The 16423-nt window shown below is 38.4% G+C and overlaps 1 protein-coding gene across 2 annotated transcripts in view; it reads left to right on the top strand.

Moving 5' to 3' along the window:
- Window positions 1-16423, top strand: part of LOC121330672 (cytosolic phospholipase A2-like) — a 31397-nt gene that overhangs the window by 11970 nt on the left and 3004 nt on the right. For both annotated transcript variants that reach the window (XM_041277369.1, XM_041277370.1), the window contains 13 exons: window positions 288-436; window positions 1196-1315; window positions 1710-1747; window positions 2138-2282; window positions 3047-3183; window positions 3908-4130; window positions 5209-5323; window positions 6892-7029; window positions 8934-9026; window positions 10806-10871; window positions 11515-11751; window positions 15369-15553; window positions 15778-15967. In XM_041277369.1, the coding sequence (XP_041133303.1) occupies window positions 288-436; window positions 1196-1315; window positions 1710-1747; window positions 2138-2282; window positions 3047-3183; window positions 3908-4130; window positions 5209-5323; window positions 6892-7029; window positions 8934-9026; window positions 10806-10871; window positions 11515-11751; window positions 15369-15553; window positions 15778-15967 (1836 nt within the window). The remainder of the gene's footprint in view (window positions 1-287; window positions 437-1195; window positions 1316-1709; window positions 1748-2137; window positions 2283-3046; window positions 3184-3907; window positions 4131-5208; window positions 5324-6891; window positions 7030-8933; window positions 9027-10805; window positions 10872-11514; window positions 11752-15368; window positions 15554-15777; window positions 15968-16423) is intronic.

Below are 16423 nucleotides of genomic sequence, written 5' to 3'. Positions count from 1 at the left end.
AAAGCAGGAGATTCCATTGTGTTGCATTGTTAAGAGCTGGTGTGAAGGATTGTCATAAATAATTTTCTGCTCATGAGGTGCGTCCCTTTATAATTTGAAGTACCTAATCGACTCTTCAAATCATTTTCTTTTTTAAAAGCACAAGCAGTTTATTGTGTAATTGAAAATTGTTTTTTAATGGCTTGCGCTCGTCATAGAGACACGTGGAAAATTTAAAAGAAATTAGAACCAAATATCTGGCCTGGCTGTTGTGAAACTGATGTCCACTCACATTCTGCCCTTTCCAGTTGATACTCCTGACCCCTACGTTGAGCTATTCATCTCCTCGGCTCCAGAAAGCAGGAGGAGGACAAGGCACATTAACAATGATGTCAATCCGAAGTGGAATGAGTCATATGAGTTCATACTGGATCCCAACCAGGAAAATATACTTGAGGTAAATCGGCATTAGTCAAGCCTGTATCGTGGTCTAAAATAATAGCATGCATATCGGTAAATAGTAGCATGTGAAAAAAAAGGGAATGTGTTTTTTCCAGCTCCAGGTGCCACATTGTCTTGGTGTAATGTCATACTTTTTATGTGAGCTGAAGATGAAGACTTAAACCAGCATGACTTTTTTTTTTACTATTGTATTTTGGTTAGCCATGAATTTAATATCAGACTTGCATGTGCTGTATAATACAAGAAAAAAAAGTTTGAAGTATGTGTAATGAAAATCTTGGTCTGGATAGCAGGAGAAGGTCCATCACACTTGAGAGCAGGGTCTTTGAAGATAGCAGGCTGGCTAGAGAGCTAGACAGGATGGTTAGTGGATGAATAACATCAGCTGGAGGCACTACTGCAGTCACTTATATTTGAGCGTAAAGCGTAAAGCAGATTCCTCTTTGAATAGTACAGTATATTTTATCAATGCTTAATTCACACATTGGAAAAGGCTCCCAGTTCCAGAGCTCATGTCTTCTGTTACAGCCTTAAGGGTTTAAGCACTCTATCTTCTGCACATGCTCAATGCCAGACTGTATACAGTCATTCAAAAGGGCGGCGCTGAAATACACAAACATTTATATAGAGGCCACATCCTGCTACCGCAGAATCACTACACGTGGTAAAAAAGAAGTTAAGCCTGAGAGATAAACATACTTTATGAATACAACCTAACACTCCCAGTAACAGTCTGTTGCCTGCCTCCTTCTAGATCACTCTAATGGATGCTAACTACGTTATGGATGAGACTCTGGGCAGCACGACCTTCCCCATCTCCTGCGAAACAATCAGAGTAGGGCAAACAAAGGAGGTGCCATTCCTTATCGGCAAAGTAAGACTGGATTCATAGTGTAAATAAATATGAAAATATAAGGTAATTTGGGCAAGTGTGTTAGCGTATCATCTAGATCTTTATCAGGAGTAATGATGTTTAAATTTGGGTACATTTTCACTTTAATTTTGCAGTGAACTGTATTCTTCCCATTTATTGTACATTCCTCATGTTTTACCATATATATTTGTGCCTTACCTTTCATGTATGTTCTTTAACATCCTTTCACAAGGAATAACAAAGCTATAACAGAGCTAATCAAGTGGGCTCTATTGCTAAAATGATCAAGATCCCTGTCCACTTTGAACTCAGCAATCATTTTTTGTATTTGACATACATTCCTGGTCAGGACCAAGCAGTTGCACTATTAAAGATTACCTCTTTTTTTTTTTAGGTTACTAAAGTGTTTCTAGAGATGACCCTTGAGGTGTGGTATGTATCACACTCCACTATTTAACTATTATGCTTTGTTCATTTCATAGTTCATTATACAATCTGCTGTGAGTTACAATGGAAGACTTTACCTTCAACACTGAAACCTAACGTTTGAATAAAAACACACATGCACAAATGGCTTATCACCATTAACATGCACTGACATTATTAGACTCTAGAACTCTTTTTCCCGTCTCTGTTTTCTCATAGTACTGCTGCAAGGTATAGGTAGATTACTATTTTAATTAATTTTATGGTGACTGACATCACCAGTTTGAGTTGCATTTAGAAATCTGTATACAAACTCAAAAGCCCAACATTATCACTCCAGAAAGCACAGCACAGTTCCTGCCTTCACATTGACATTGCCATGCTCTCTGCTCCCAGCTCATCCACAGACCTGCGCTTCAGCATGGCGCTGTGCGACAAAGAGAAGATGTTCCGGCAGAAGCGCAAGGAGCGAGTGATGTTGGGAATCAAGAACCTCCTGAGAATGGAGAAGGGTCGCTGTCTTCCATCATCACATCGGGATGTGAGTTAATAAGTTAATCCAGGTCTGCTGCCTACTTCGTCAGGCATGCACTGTACAGTGTGCAGCTTATCTCATACACAACTTCATGTTGCATTCAAAGGGTGCCACATTCATACAGCAGCTCTAACCACAAGAAAACTCTCTGCCTCTGTCATTATTCCCTAACAAACACAGATGCATTTGACTGGTGTTATAGTACTATTTTTGTCTTACTCATTTTGCCAAATACAGTTGATATAAACAAAGACAAAATCAGCCCCCAAAACTGCTGTGCCTAAACCTCGTTTAATGCAGAGAACTGGCATATAACCTGACAGCTTACTCTCGGTGAACTCAAATTCAATTAATTAGCCCTCTAGATTCCCCTTGTTTGAAATGAATTTAGATCAATGGGGGAATACTTTACAGTTCTCCACAACATAATCACACTGTACTGCAGCCTGGTAGACTCAGAAGACTTTTGACTGTGGTTCCACCACCAGCTAGAGTTACATGTAGATCTCATTCTAAAATAAGTAACAATCAGCACGTTGTCCTGAAGTTACTATGAGGGAACCTGAGTATAGTAGAGCATTTGGGTGGTTATTCACATAGTCTACAGACCCTGATTAGCACTCATCTTGGACTAAACAATGTTAATTTTGGTAAGGTCATTAAAGATTAGAGCAGAAGTCATGCTTGGAATTTGAAGCATCTCCCTTGATGGGGTTGATGGTTACACCATATAGTTATTCCAAGTGAAACTCTGCTTTATATTTGTGAAGGTGCCGGTGGTTGCTGTACTGGGCTCTGGAGGTGGATTTCGAGCCATGGTGGGATTCTCTGGGGTGATGAAGGCTCTCTATGAATCTGGAGTTCTGGACTGTGTTACATATGTTGCAGGACTCTCAGGATCCACATGGTAAGTGCTACTAGAATCTCCTTGAACTGACAATGGGGAGGCGAAGCGCCTTATAAATATTCATATCAAACTATTGATGTGTTACAGAAAAGCATCTTTGTTTGTAATAAATCTTTTTTAAAGCTTAAGTTAAAATGTTATAGGATACTCTGCCAAATTTACAAGAAGTACATTATGTTATCTTTTCCGTGTCCCGTGTTGTCCATATCGCAGCATTGTGTTTTTTAACATATTGATGTCTGTTTTGAAAGAGATATATTTCTCAACATTAACTTGGAAGCGTGCACCAGCTAATGCACTATTCTACTACAATGTCTCTGTAAATATATCTTGTAATCCTAAACCATACTGTATTTAAGTATTTATCTTACATTATAACCCTGTACTGCCCTTTAGCACCTGTAAGTCACCTTAGATAAAGGTATCTGCCAAATAAATAAATAATAATAATCGCGCTCACTCGTTTTCATCATACGGCACTCATTTCAATCAGAGCACCAGCACTGTTGCAGGAGTGAGCGTCAACTGGATGTTTAGAAGACAAATTCTCTTTTCTCCTGGTGAACATTCCCTAGTAAAAGTTGAAATAAATTAAATCCCTAATTGATATACCAATGGTGCGTGAATAAAAGCATGCACAACATGGGATACAGCACAGGTAAAGTAATGTTTCTTGTAAGCACTTGAGGGGGTTCTGTAGCACACTAACTTTTATTTGTGTTAGGTACATGTCAACGCTGTATTCTCACCCGGACTTCCCGACAAAAGGGCCACAGGAGATCAACCAGGAGCTGATGAAAAGCGTCAGCAGCAACCCGCTTTTCCTGCTCCGGCCGCAGAACATCAAACGCTACATCGAGGCGCTGTGGAAGAAGAAGGCCTGCGGACAGCCAGTCACCTTCACTGACATCTTCGGCATGCTCATTGGGGAGACCCTCATCCACGATGTAAGAGCAGCCTTCCCTCGAGAGCTTCTTTAAAGTGTAATTGATTCAGTTGGAGTTGCAGAGATCTTTTGATTAAAATAGGTGCACAGGTTTTTAATTTGGAAGAGACAAATAAATATACATATTTTATTTTATAGCTTTTATTTTAACTGTGGCTTTGATACACAGCAAATTCTGGAAATGGTATAGATTCACTTCTCTTTTTTTATATAAGGGTATCCTGCAAGATAATTCCTAGAATATGCAAATGAACCATGGCTTTGTACAGCTGCCTGGGTGACAGTATTCATACGGACTGGCTAGTTTGCACATTGTTATATTGATATTGACTCTGGTCCACACTCGAATACTCTGGTACACAGACACAGCTTTGTTTTGTGCACCTGCATTCTGCTTCCCTATTCAAATTCAAGTCTGTGTGTTCATGGCAGGGAGGGGGTTGCTTTAGAAAGCATTGACTTTAAAAACGGCGGCAAAACTAATCCCTCCATAACTAATTCATTGACTCTGGCCTTAAACTTGTCATGTATTGTTAATACCAGACTCTGTTTAAGCAGAATTCTAGACTGTAACAAAAGTAACACAAATTGTGGGAAAGTGTTCTTTTTTACGTACTAACCAAATAATGTAACAGATGTGTTTCATTTTATTAGAGTTTTTCAGATTATTCTTGGCTTTCTTGGTGTAGGTCTGTTATAAACTAAAAACTATTTGCTTTATATTAGAGCACAAAAACATACAACATAAGACTAATATTTGGGACCCTGAAATATTGAAAGTTCAGTATTTTGAACATCCATACCAGAGGGCTCTTGTGGCTTGGCGGTGGCGTGGACAATTTCAAATGAGAAATAGTCTGAACAAAAGGACAGAAGAGGGTATATTTATATCCTATCAAAAGTACCACAGCATAGTATATAGAACACTATAACCGAAGTATACCATGCACCTCCTATATAATGCAAAACCTCTATGTAACCTGCAGAGGCACTTAATGCCGTGATCTGAAATGTGCAAACATTAAACTAGGATCTCATCTCTTCTGGCTTTTCAACTGAATGCTCACCTTGTCTTTCAGAGAATGAACTTTAAAATGAGCCACATGCAGGACAAGATCAATGAAGGACAGAGTCCTCTGCCATTATTCACCTGTTTGCATGTCAAGCCTGACGTCTCAGAGCTTATGTTTGCAGGTAATCTGAAATATTTTCTCTTTTAGATTTTTTTTAATTTGAGCAAGCTGACAAGGAGTGTAGTAGATTTATATACTGTATAAGCCAATTATAATGCTATACTGCATTAACCAGCCATAGGTTCAGTTTCCAGGTTCACTGTTCAACTTGTGGAGCTATTTGTGGACCCAGTTCTATGTATTCTCTTTTCTCAGTTGTCCCTGCTAAGTTACTATTTGGGCTGTATCAAATGTGTTCCTGCAGAACCAAAGTATTTCCCTTATCATGATCTAGCAATTTCTATTTATATATATATATTTGCTTGATTTTGTTTTAATAAAACAGAAAGGATGCAGATATGCAAATTGCAAAGAGTGATATTTTTAGGCTCCAGTAAGACATTTATATGATAGGCAGTGTTCATTTGAAATACACAGCCCAGTGTTGGCTTACTAATCTAATGAGAACGTTGGGATCCAGTCTTGATTTGAACCCTTGTCCCTCAGCAGGCACCTCCATTTAGTTGGTCAATCCTTGCACCTCTTTATACTGGCTTCTTGTTTGCTCTGTTGCTCTTTTCATTTCAACATTGATTTCTAGTTGATCTTGTCAGTGAAAATGGTCTAAGTCATGGGTTCAGTGCAAACACTTCAGCTACTGTACCTATGATTTGTGATGAATTAAAACCGATACGCTTATAGAGACAGTGGCTTCAAATAGTTCTTGAATTACAACCTTGTATGAAACTTACTCTGACGTATATGGTGGTTGGGACACAGAAACAAAAAAGTTTTGCTGGTGAGTTCCGCTTCTAAATCTATGAAACAAAATTACACATACTGTATGTTGTGATCCTTTGTCCAAAGCACATTTTTAGATAAAAACTAAACTGAAATAGACATTTGAGTTACCAGGTTCATAATGAATATGAGTCATTAACATATATTTGATTTTAATACATTATTTAGATACTGTGGTTAACCAGGGCTGTTTTAGGAATGAGGAAGACTTAAAAGGATCTGCTGACTTTATCTTAGGCTAGGCTGCATCATCTTTGATTGGGAGTTTCAGGGTACCATTTTTCATCCAGTTTGGGTGAAACCTACCTTACTCTTTAAGGTGGTAATTCAATGTACATGTAGTGTTTTAAGTTAGTATCGCGTCATAGCAGTACCGCCTTTAATTACCTTTCTGGCCAGTACACCTTCTCCAGGGCAGTTTGATATCTGCAAACAAGTGTGAATGCCAGTATGTCCATCTACACACCCACACACCACATATAAGTTTGTTACCCTCCAGATTAAATCTATTACCTTGAAACTGCAATACTGAAACATCCATATCATGTCACACGTAAGCAATAATCTTTTTTTTTTTTTTTTTAAATCTGAAATAAACAGCTTTCTCTCAGCATGGCAGTAGACTGTTTCTTCAGTGTTTCTGTCATTGTATGTCTTTTCTCTTTCCAAAACCTCTTGGAAATGAATGCTGTGAACACATACAATACAGGTTCAATAAATACATTAATCTAAATTCAGTTGAAAGTCTATGCTGGTCTTTATTGTTTTTGCCCTTGTCCTGATTCACAGATTGGGTAGAGTTCAGCCCCTATGAGATTGGAATGGCTAAGTATGGGACATTCATGCCTCCTGATATGTTTGGAAGCAAATTCTTCATGGGAACGGTGGTGACAAAATATGAGGAGAACCCTCTGCACTTCCTTATGGGTGAGCAGCACTGCCAGGGGCACCCATGCCTGAGTGACAGCGGATGAGGTTAAACCGTTTGGAACAGGAGTAAATTACAGGTTTAAGTGATTCACAATGCAGTATTTTGTATACAGACAGTGTCATTAGATACCTGAGGTAAGGTTATACAGTGGCTTGCGAAAGTATTGACCCCCCTTGGTATTTTTCCTATTTTGTTGCCTTACAACCTGGAATTAAAATTGATTTTCTGGGGGTTTGTATCATTTGATTTACACAACATGCCTACCGCTTTGAAGATGCAAAATATTTTTGATTGTGAAACAAACAAGAAATAAGACAAAAAAACAGAAAACTTGAGCGTGTATAAGTATTCATCCCCCCCAAAGTCAATACTTTGTAGAGCCACCTTTTGCAGCAATTACAGCTGCAAGTCTCTTGGGGTATGTATCTATAAGCTTGGCACATCTAGCCACTGGGATTTTTTGCCCATTCTTCAAGGCAAAACTGCTGCAGCTCCTTCAAGTTGGATGGGTTCCACTGGTGTACAGCAATCTTTAAGTCATACCACAGATTCTCAATTGGATGGAGGTCTGGGCTTTGACTAGGCCATTCCAAGACATTTAAATGTTTCTCCTTAAACCACTCAAGTGTTGCTTTAGCAGTATGCTTAGGGTCATTGTCCTGCTGGAAGGTGAACCTCTGTCCCGGTCTCAAATCTCTGGAAGACTGAAACAGGTTTCCCTCAAGAATTTCCCTGTATTTAGCGCCATCCATCATCCTTCAATTCTGACCAGTTTCCCAGTCCCTGCCGATGAAAAACATCCCCACAGCATGATGCTGCCACCACCATGCTTCACTGTGGGGATGGTGTTCTCGGGGTGATGAGAGGTGCTGGGTTTGCGCCAGACATAGCATTTTCCTTGATGGCCAAAAAGCTCAATTTTAGTCTCATCTGACCAGAGTACCTTCTTCCATATGTTTGGGGAGTCTCTCACATGCCTTTTGGCGAACACCAAACGTGTTTGCTTATTTTTTTCTTTAAGCAATGGCTTTTTTCTGGTCACTCTTCCGTAAAGCCCAGCACTGTGGAGTGTATGGCTTAAAGTGGTCCTATGGACAGAGACTCCAATATCCGCTGTGGAGCTTTGCAGCTCCTTCAGGGTTAGCTTTGGTCTCTTTGTTGCCTCTTTGATTAATGCCCTCCTTGCCTGGTCCGTGAGTTTTGGTGGGCGGCCCTCTCTTGCCAGGTTTGTTGTGATGCCTATTCTTTCCATTTGTTAATAATGGCTTTAATGGTGCTCCGTGGGATGTTCAAAGTTTCGGATATTTTTTTATAACCCAACCCTGATCTGTACTTCTCCACAACTTTGTCCCTGACCTGTTTGAAGAGCTCCTTGGTCTTCATGGTGCCACTTGCTTGGTGGTGCCCCTTGCTTAGTGGTGTTGCAGACTCTGGAGCCTTTCAGAACAGGTGTATATATACTGAGATCATGTGACAGATCATGTGACACTTAAATTGCACACAGGTGGACTTTATTTAACTAATTATGTGACTTCTGAAGGTAATTGGTTGCACCAGATCTTATTTAGAGGCTTAATAGCAAAGGGGGTGAATACATATGCACGCACCACTTTTCCGTTATTTATTTTTTAGAATTTTTTGAAACAAGTTATTTTTTTCATTTCACTTCACCAATTTGGACTATTTTGTGTATGTCCATTACATGAAATCCAAATAAAAATCCATTTTAATTCCAGGTTGTAAAGCAACAAAATAGGAAAAATGCCAAGGGGGGGTCAATACTTTCGCAAGCCACTGTACTGAGGCAGTATCAGATCACTGAGTAAGCGATGACAAAGCCTTGTTTGTGTATTATATTGCTGCCCTTGTCAAATGTTGTTGGTGGTTTTCTCCATTGCAGGTGTATGGGGCAGTGCTTTCTCCATTCTCTTCAACAGAGTCCTGGGTGTCTCCAGCTCAGACAACTCAGGATCCACCATGGAGGAGGAGCTTGGTAAGAACCCTGCCCCTGCTTGAGTACACTAACCCACGCTTTCCAATGCGTTAAACCCTCCGATTCATCAAGCTGTACTGGAAAAAAATGACTTAATAAAAGACTTTACACAACCTTTTAGTTTAAAATAATTAAGATTTATAATTCAATTTCAGTGTATTTTATTTATATAGTGCCTTTCATACCACAGTATCTCAAAGTGCTTTACATGTCGGTTCAAACAAAAAGAAGTATGCAATATCAAGAAGTTGTAAAAATGACAAAGTAACAATAAAGAATAATACAGTAGTTTGTCGCGAATTGGACTGCAATGGGACCAGAGTAAGGGTGGATATGTAAGAAGTCGGATGAATGAATCCTGTTTTAAATACCATTATACACAGCTGTAAAAATTACTATAGACACACAATTGTTGTTTTGAGATTCACCTTTTAAGAGGGAGCTCCCCTAAATCTCTTGTTTAGAAAGATACAGGGTAACTGCAAGTAATAGTAATATTAAAATAATATAACAAAAACAGAAATGAAATGCACAGTACTAGCATTACTGTGTTGGAGCAAAAAAAGTATTGAATGCGGGTTTGTTTAAAGCGTTGCTTTTTAGCTGCCATTGCTATCAAAGACCGGACAAGCAAAAGTTGAGTCGGATCAGCTTCGGGATGCGGTATCAGTCACAGTGCTCTTTCCAATTCCAAAATCTTCTTCTATTTTATCCCTGGTAACTGCCTTTTCCAGAAGTTTCCAACGTATTTTTCAATTGTATGCACATCTCGCTTTCGCTTTCCTGTAGCCGTTTTGTATTAGCTCTGTACGTAGGGGTGACTCTGCTGAAGAGCTTAGTCATGGTGGATAAACAGTTAGGGCGGATATGTGATGGGCGGATTCATGACGGAATTCTGTATATATAATACATAACAACAATGAAAAAATGCAATCAAAAATATAAGAAAATAGGAAATTAAAAAGAATGATAATAGTAAGTATAAAGTAGGCAACGTTACCAAATGAAGAGAGCATTAAGACCCAACTGAGTTAGAGATTACTGATTTGTTGAGTTATTTATGTTACGCTGTAAAGAGAAGAAAAGAAACTACAATGAGGGGTCGAAAGGAAATGACCCCAAAATAGCCCCACCCTCTTCTTCTTCTGCCCTCATTTATTTCATCCTTTTCCTTCCTTAATGTTTTCCTTATCAGTTTAAAATGTGTTAACAATCGCTTCCAGTTCAAGTGGTTTGACTACTTCAGCTGCTTCCATTGGTGTGATAAGTGTTGCCCAGAATGATTCACTCAATACTACAATTAGTCAGTTTAATACTAGTACAGCAAAATGAGCTTGTAAAATATGATAAAGGTACTTGATGCATAATTACCAACTTGAGGGATGACAGAGAGTGCAGTCCTCATTCTCCTGGTCCAATAAATAAACACTATACAAGTCCTTTCATACCCAGCCTGTGGTTTCACCATTCTTTAACAGTTCCTTCTTTTGCAACTGTTTTCCAGTACAGCTTGATGTTTTATCGTTAATGCAGTTCAATTGAGTTTGAATTGAAATAAACTTGAGCACAGGAGATTCCATGTAGAAAATCTGAAAACCGTGTTCAATTTTTGGCTTCACCTTTTTAAACAAATTGTCCTTTTCTATCTGGCAGCTTGTCAGATACTGTTTATATACTGGGTTCTCTTTTTATCCACATAAAGTTTTGTATTGAAGTGGATTTTGTGTTAAAAACTGTGGTTTGTGTGTGTGTGTGTGTGTGTGTGTGTGTTTTATACAGAAAATATTAAGCCTCAGCACATTGTGGGAGACGACAGTCTGGATGGTGACGAAGAACCTCGCAAAGGTACGAGATTCATTTCAGAGTGACTAGTTACAAAAAACTGTCCCATTAATAGAGAGATATCTCCTTTTAAATCTAATAATGAGTGCTGCCAGTAAGGCTGTGTTAAACAGTGCTGGTTGCATCCCCTTCTCCTTGTTAGCTGGTACTATCTCCCCATCAAGAATGAACAGCAGTATCCAGATTCAAAACCTTCAAATCATATAAAATGAAGTTTGTTTTGGAACCACTGAGAATCCTGAGACTCGTTCTCCATGACCATTAAACCCACAAGGACATTTTTGAATGACTTTAGCTAATGGAAGAAGTTTGTGGAGCGTTTCCGTGCATAAGGTGGTTCTCTTTGTTCTTTTTCACTCCTCATCCTATGTGCTTTACATTAAATGATAACTCTCAATAGCGAGGGTACCCTCTATTTTTTATTGTCATTCTTTGATATTTTATTCTGTAATTCAGTGTTTTGCAAGGGGATGAATGCGATTCTTTAAAAAAAAAAAGATTTTTCATTTAAAAGCACAATTTTAGCAGAAGTTTATTCCACAAGGCTATGTTTTCTCAGTTAGTTCCATTGTTGTACAGTATTGCAGTGTGGACAGAACTAATACAGCAAAATAACCCATTGCCTGCCTGCTGACTCTTTCTGTAGGAACGGAGAACCTGGAGGTGGAGGAGGAGTACCAGAAAAACGCACAGGCCAGCTGGGTTCAGCGCATGTTCACTTCCATGATCAGCGACTCCACTCTCTTCAACACTCGTGAGGGGAGGGCCGGAAAAGTGCATAACTTCATGCTGGGCCTCAACCTCAACACCGCCCTCCCCTACTCCCCCTTCAGAGACCTCATGTACCAGAACTCTGTGGAAGAGGAGGAATCCGTGGTAACAGGTAGTTAAACCACTATAGCAGCTTCAAAATTGCTTTAGAACCAGTCTGTATTTGAACCCTTTCCTGCCTAAATAGAATGACCATATACAGGAATGAATATGACCACTTTGTGTTTTAGCGCATGTAGTTTGGCAACCTTAAATCAGTATATCCACAGAAAGGTCTTACGTAGCTGTTTCGAATGATATCAAGTATTTTGTTGTGGAATGTTTTTAGTGTTCTTTTTATATAAGCCACGACCCCACCAAAAATAATATTATTTTTTATAATAATAAATAATAATAAATCATATTTTTAAAAACTGCCAATTATGACCCCTTTCTAAGTTACATTAGGACATTACAGTTGCGAAATTGTACGAGGATTTCAAATTAAAAAATCTACATTTCAAATAACTTCCCTCATGGAGGAGCTACACAATTTTATCCGAGCCTGCATGACAAATGACAATGACATTAGAAATGCGTGTAGCAAAGGAGAAGCCATACTAATGGGGGATTTCAACTTCCCCCATATAAAATGGGAAAACCCGGTGGGCAAAATGACTGCTTCCTAACACAATTTGTCAAGGCACCGACTAGAGGGGAGGCATGCCTTGATTTAGTCTTTTCAAATAACGAAGACAGAATAACTAAAACAGAGGTCAGAGAACCACTAGAAAACTCAGACCACAACATGGTCTCATTTGAAGTGCTTTTTAAAACACCAAAAGTAATGACTAAAGCTAAGGTTTATAATTTTAGAAAATCAAACTATGAAGGTATGAAACAGAGACTAACAGAAGTAGATTGGAGTAAAATAGAGAAAACGTCCACAGAAAAATGGTTGTTCTTCAAAAATGTAGTACTAGAGACACAAAACAATTACATCTCTAAAGTAGACAAATCTAAATGTAAAACTAAATTGCCAAATGGTTTAATAGATCAATTAAAAAAAAATATTCAGGCACTTTACAGAGCATTAAAAAGGGACCAAAAACAAAGAAAGAGTAGACGGAACTGCAAATGCAAGTCAAAAAGGTAGTTAGAAAGGCCAAGAGAGAAATAGAAATGAACATTGCTAAGGGGGCTAAAACCAATTCCAAAATGTTTTTCCAATATTACAACAGCAAGAGAACATTCAAAGAGGAGGTTAAATGTCTAAGATACAAATGGCAAAATCATAGATGAAGAAAAAAAAATAGCAAATATATAAAATGATTACTTTTCACAAGTTTTTACAAAGGAGGATATGGACAACATGCCCCACATGTCATCCAGTTCCTATCCAGTTTTAAATAACTTTAGCATAACCAAGGCAGAAGTGTTAAAGGGACTAGGAGCTCTTAAAATAAACAAATCCCCTGGGCTGGATGAGATCCTCCCAATAGTACTCAAAGAAATGAAAGAAGTTATTTACACAGGGGTTGTACCGACAGACTGGAAAATTGCAAACGTAATACCGATCCACAAAAAGGGAAACAAAACTGAATCAGGTAACCGCAGACCAGTAAGCCTGACTTCTATTATATGCAAACTTAAGGAAACTATAATAAGATCCAAAATGGAAAATTACCTATATGGTAACAATATCCTGGGAGACAGTCAACATGGTTTTAGGAAAGGGAGATTGTGTCTAACTAACCTGCTTGATTTTTTTGAGGATGCAACATCGATAATGGATAATTGCAAAGCATATGACATGGTTTATTTAGATTTCCAGAAAGCTTTTGACAAAGTCCCGCATAAAAGATTAATTCTCAAAATGAACGCAGTAGGGATTCAAGGAAACACATGTACATGGATTAGGGAGTGGTTAACATGTAGAAAACAGAAAGTACTGATTAGAGGAGAAACCTCAGAATGCAATGTGGTAACCAGTGGAGTACCACAGGGATCAGTATTGGGTCCTCTGCTATGCCTAATCTACATTAATGATTTAGATTCTGGTATAGAAAGCAAACTTGTTAAATTTGCAGACGACACAAAAATAGGAGGAGTGGCAAACACTGTTGCAGCAGCAAAGGTCATTCAAAATGATCTAGACAAGATTCAGAACTGGGCAGACACATGGCAAATGGCATTTAATAGAGAAAAGTGTAAGGTACTGCATGCAGGAAATAAAAATGTGCATTATAAATATCATATGGGAGATAGACAATATGGGGAAGCTATAAAAAAGGCCAACAAGATGCTCAGATACATTGTGAAAATTTAAAACAAGGGAAGTAATGTTAAAACTGTACAATGAATTAGTAAGACCTCATCTTGAATATTGTGTTCAGTTCTGGTCACCTCGCTACAAAAAGGATATTGCTGCTCTAGAAAGAGGACAAAAAAGAGCGACCAGAATTATTCCAGGTTTAAAAGCCATGTCATATGCAGATGGGCTAAAAGAATTGAATCTATTCAGTCTTGAACAAAGAAGACTGCGTGGCAACCTAATTCAAGCATTTAAAATTCTAAAAGGTATTAACAATGTCGACCCAAGGGACTTTTTCGACCTGAAAAAAGAAACAAGGACCAAGGGTCACAAATGGAGGTTAGACAAAGGGGCATTCAGAACAAAAAATAGGAGGCACTTTTTTACACAGAGAATCGTGAGGGTCTGGAATCAACTCCCCAGTAAAATTGTTGAAGCTGACACCCTGGGATCCTTCAAGAAGCTGCTTGATGAGATTCTGGGATCAATAAGCTACTAACAACCAAACGAACAAGATGGGCAGAATGGCCTCCTCTCGTTTGTAAACTTTCTTATGTTCTTATGTTCTTATGGCCCTATTTGCAGGCACTGTCAGCTGTTTTAGTGAAGTAGTCCAGACTCAGTGAAATAACACAAAGTGCATTGCCAAATTGTACGTAAAACCTTTTAACCTTAAAATATATGAATAAATACAAGTAATAAATGCAGTTGCTTTTATTAAATTATTCAATAATTTAGCACTATGAAGAGAAAAATTTTATATACAAATGTTATAGAATTCAGTATAACCACACATAGCAAATCCTTTTTTTTTAAGTCAATAGTGAAATGAAGTGAAAAACAACAACAAAAAGTATATAGAAAAACAAACACTATAAGTGGTGACTAAGAGAAAAGAAAGATATAAAATGTATTATAACCATGAACAGCAAATCAACAATAACAACAACAAAAAAAGTCTATAGAAAAAACTATATGGTGGTAATGGGGTGATGCAATAAATGTGGCCACCCCTGTAAGCAAACAAACAAATAAATACATACATAGATAAGGGTGATGCAGTGTGGTGTACGTTCTGTCAAGTATCAGCTTCTTCTCAATCTTGTCCTCTTCCACTTCAAAATACTCACTGATAGATGCGTTTCCTGTGTATGCATTTTTGAAGTGTATCATCAAAATTGGCATGTAGGGATACATTTTTTTTTGTTCCTAGTGCCTAGCCTTATTAAAAAAAAAGATTGATTTGATTGCCTCACGGTTTATTATTGCCGGGAGACATCCCGGAAAAGAGGTTGCATCATCAGTGCTTAAGCTCTGAAATTAGAGCAGTCACATAGGGGTTAAAGAAATACATTTTGGTCATCCAGAAATATTCTGAAAACAAAACTAGTTACCAAGCTGATGAGTTCTTTATGTTTGGACTGGTTAATCGTCAGATCCAGACGAGTTTGACCAGATCTATGAGCCGCTGGATGTAAAGAGTAAGAAGATCCACGTGGTGGACAGTGGACTGACCTTTAACCTGCCGTACCCCCTGATCCTGCGACCCCAGCGAGGGGTCGATCTCATTATCTCCTTCGACTTCTCTGCTCGGCCCAGTGACTCCAGCCCGCCCTTCAAGGTGAGATGCTGACTCAAGAAGGAGGTGCTCATTCCACATTCTTGGATGAATAGCATAGTAGTGAACCCTTCTTCCTATCCTCCTATGTATTTTTTTTATTATTATTGAAAATAAAAGATAATAATTTTTTTTTTTTTTAAATGTTAGAGGTTATTATTATTATAGTTGCTGTTAGTGTTCACTTTGAGCTTGTTTGACAGACAGACATTTGGTTTCCTCTGTAGGAGATTTTGCTGGCAGAAAAATGGGCCAAAATGAACAAACTGCCCTTCCCCAAGATCGACCCCAAAGTGTTTGACAGAGAAGGCCTGAAGGAATGCTACGTGTTCAAGCCCAAGAAAGGATACAAAAACTGCCCGACAGTCATCCACTTTGTGCTAGCCAACATCGATTTCAGAAACTTTAAGGCTCCAGGTAGGTGAAAGGTAACAAAGTGAAATGTGTGTGTTTTATTTTCACCAAGCAATGGTGGACCATGGATTAAAATCTGTATTGGTGCTACATTTTCAATGCAGTTTATGCACAGATCCTCATGTTTCCAGCAGGCAGTTCCCCTAATACAACAATGGGCAGGTGCAGTATGGGTGTACCACCTGTATTTTATTTGTGATAGTCCCAAAAATGAGTATGTCATTTCCTCTGACATTTTTGTAGTTGTCCCAGTAACATTTTGTTCTTTTTGTTCTGCTTTAACGAGCTGAATGATGTCCTTGGGTATTATTTTATTTTATCAAGGCCTTTAATATTTACCCTTTGAAAGCAGATGTGTATGTTCACTGTGACATTTCAAACTAGCTGCAGTAAAGTTTATTGCTGATTTTATTGGTCACAAATAAGTTACACCTGTTTTGTGTGCCGTACTGACACTCA

This window comes from Polyodon spathula, chromosome 18, assembly GCF_017654505.1.
Source record: "Polyodon spathula isolate WHYD16114869_AA chromosome 18, ASM1765450v1, whole genome shotgun sequence".
Classification (NCBI taxonomy): domain Eukaryota; kingdom Metazoa; phylum Chordata; class Actinopteri; order Acipenseriformes; family Polyodontidae; genus Polyodon; species Polyodon spathula.
This window is presented reverse-complemented; position numbering and strand designations above follow the sequence as displayed.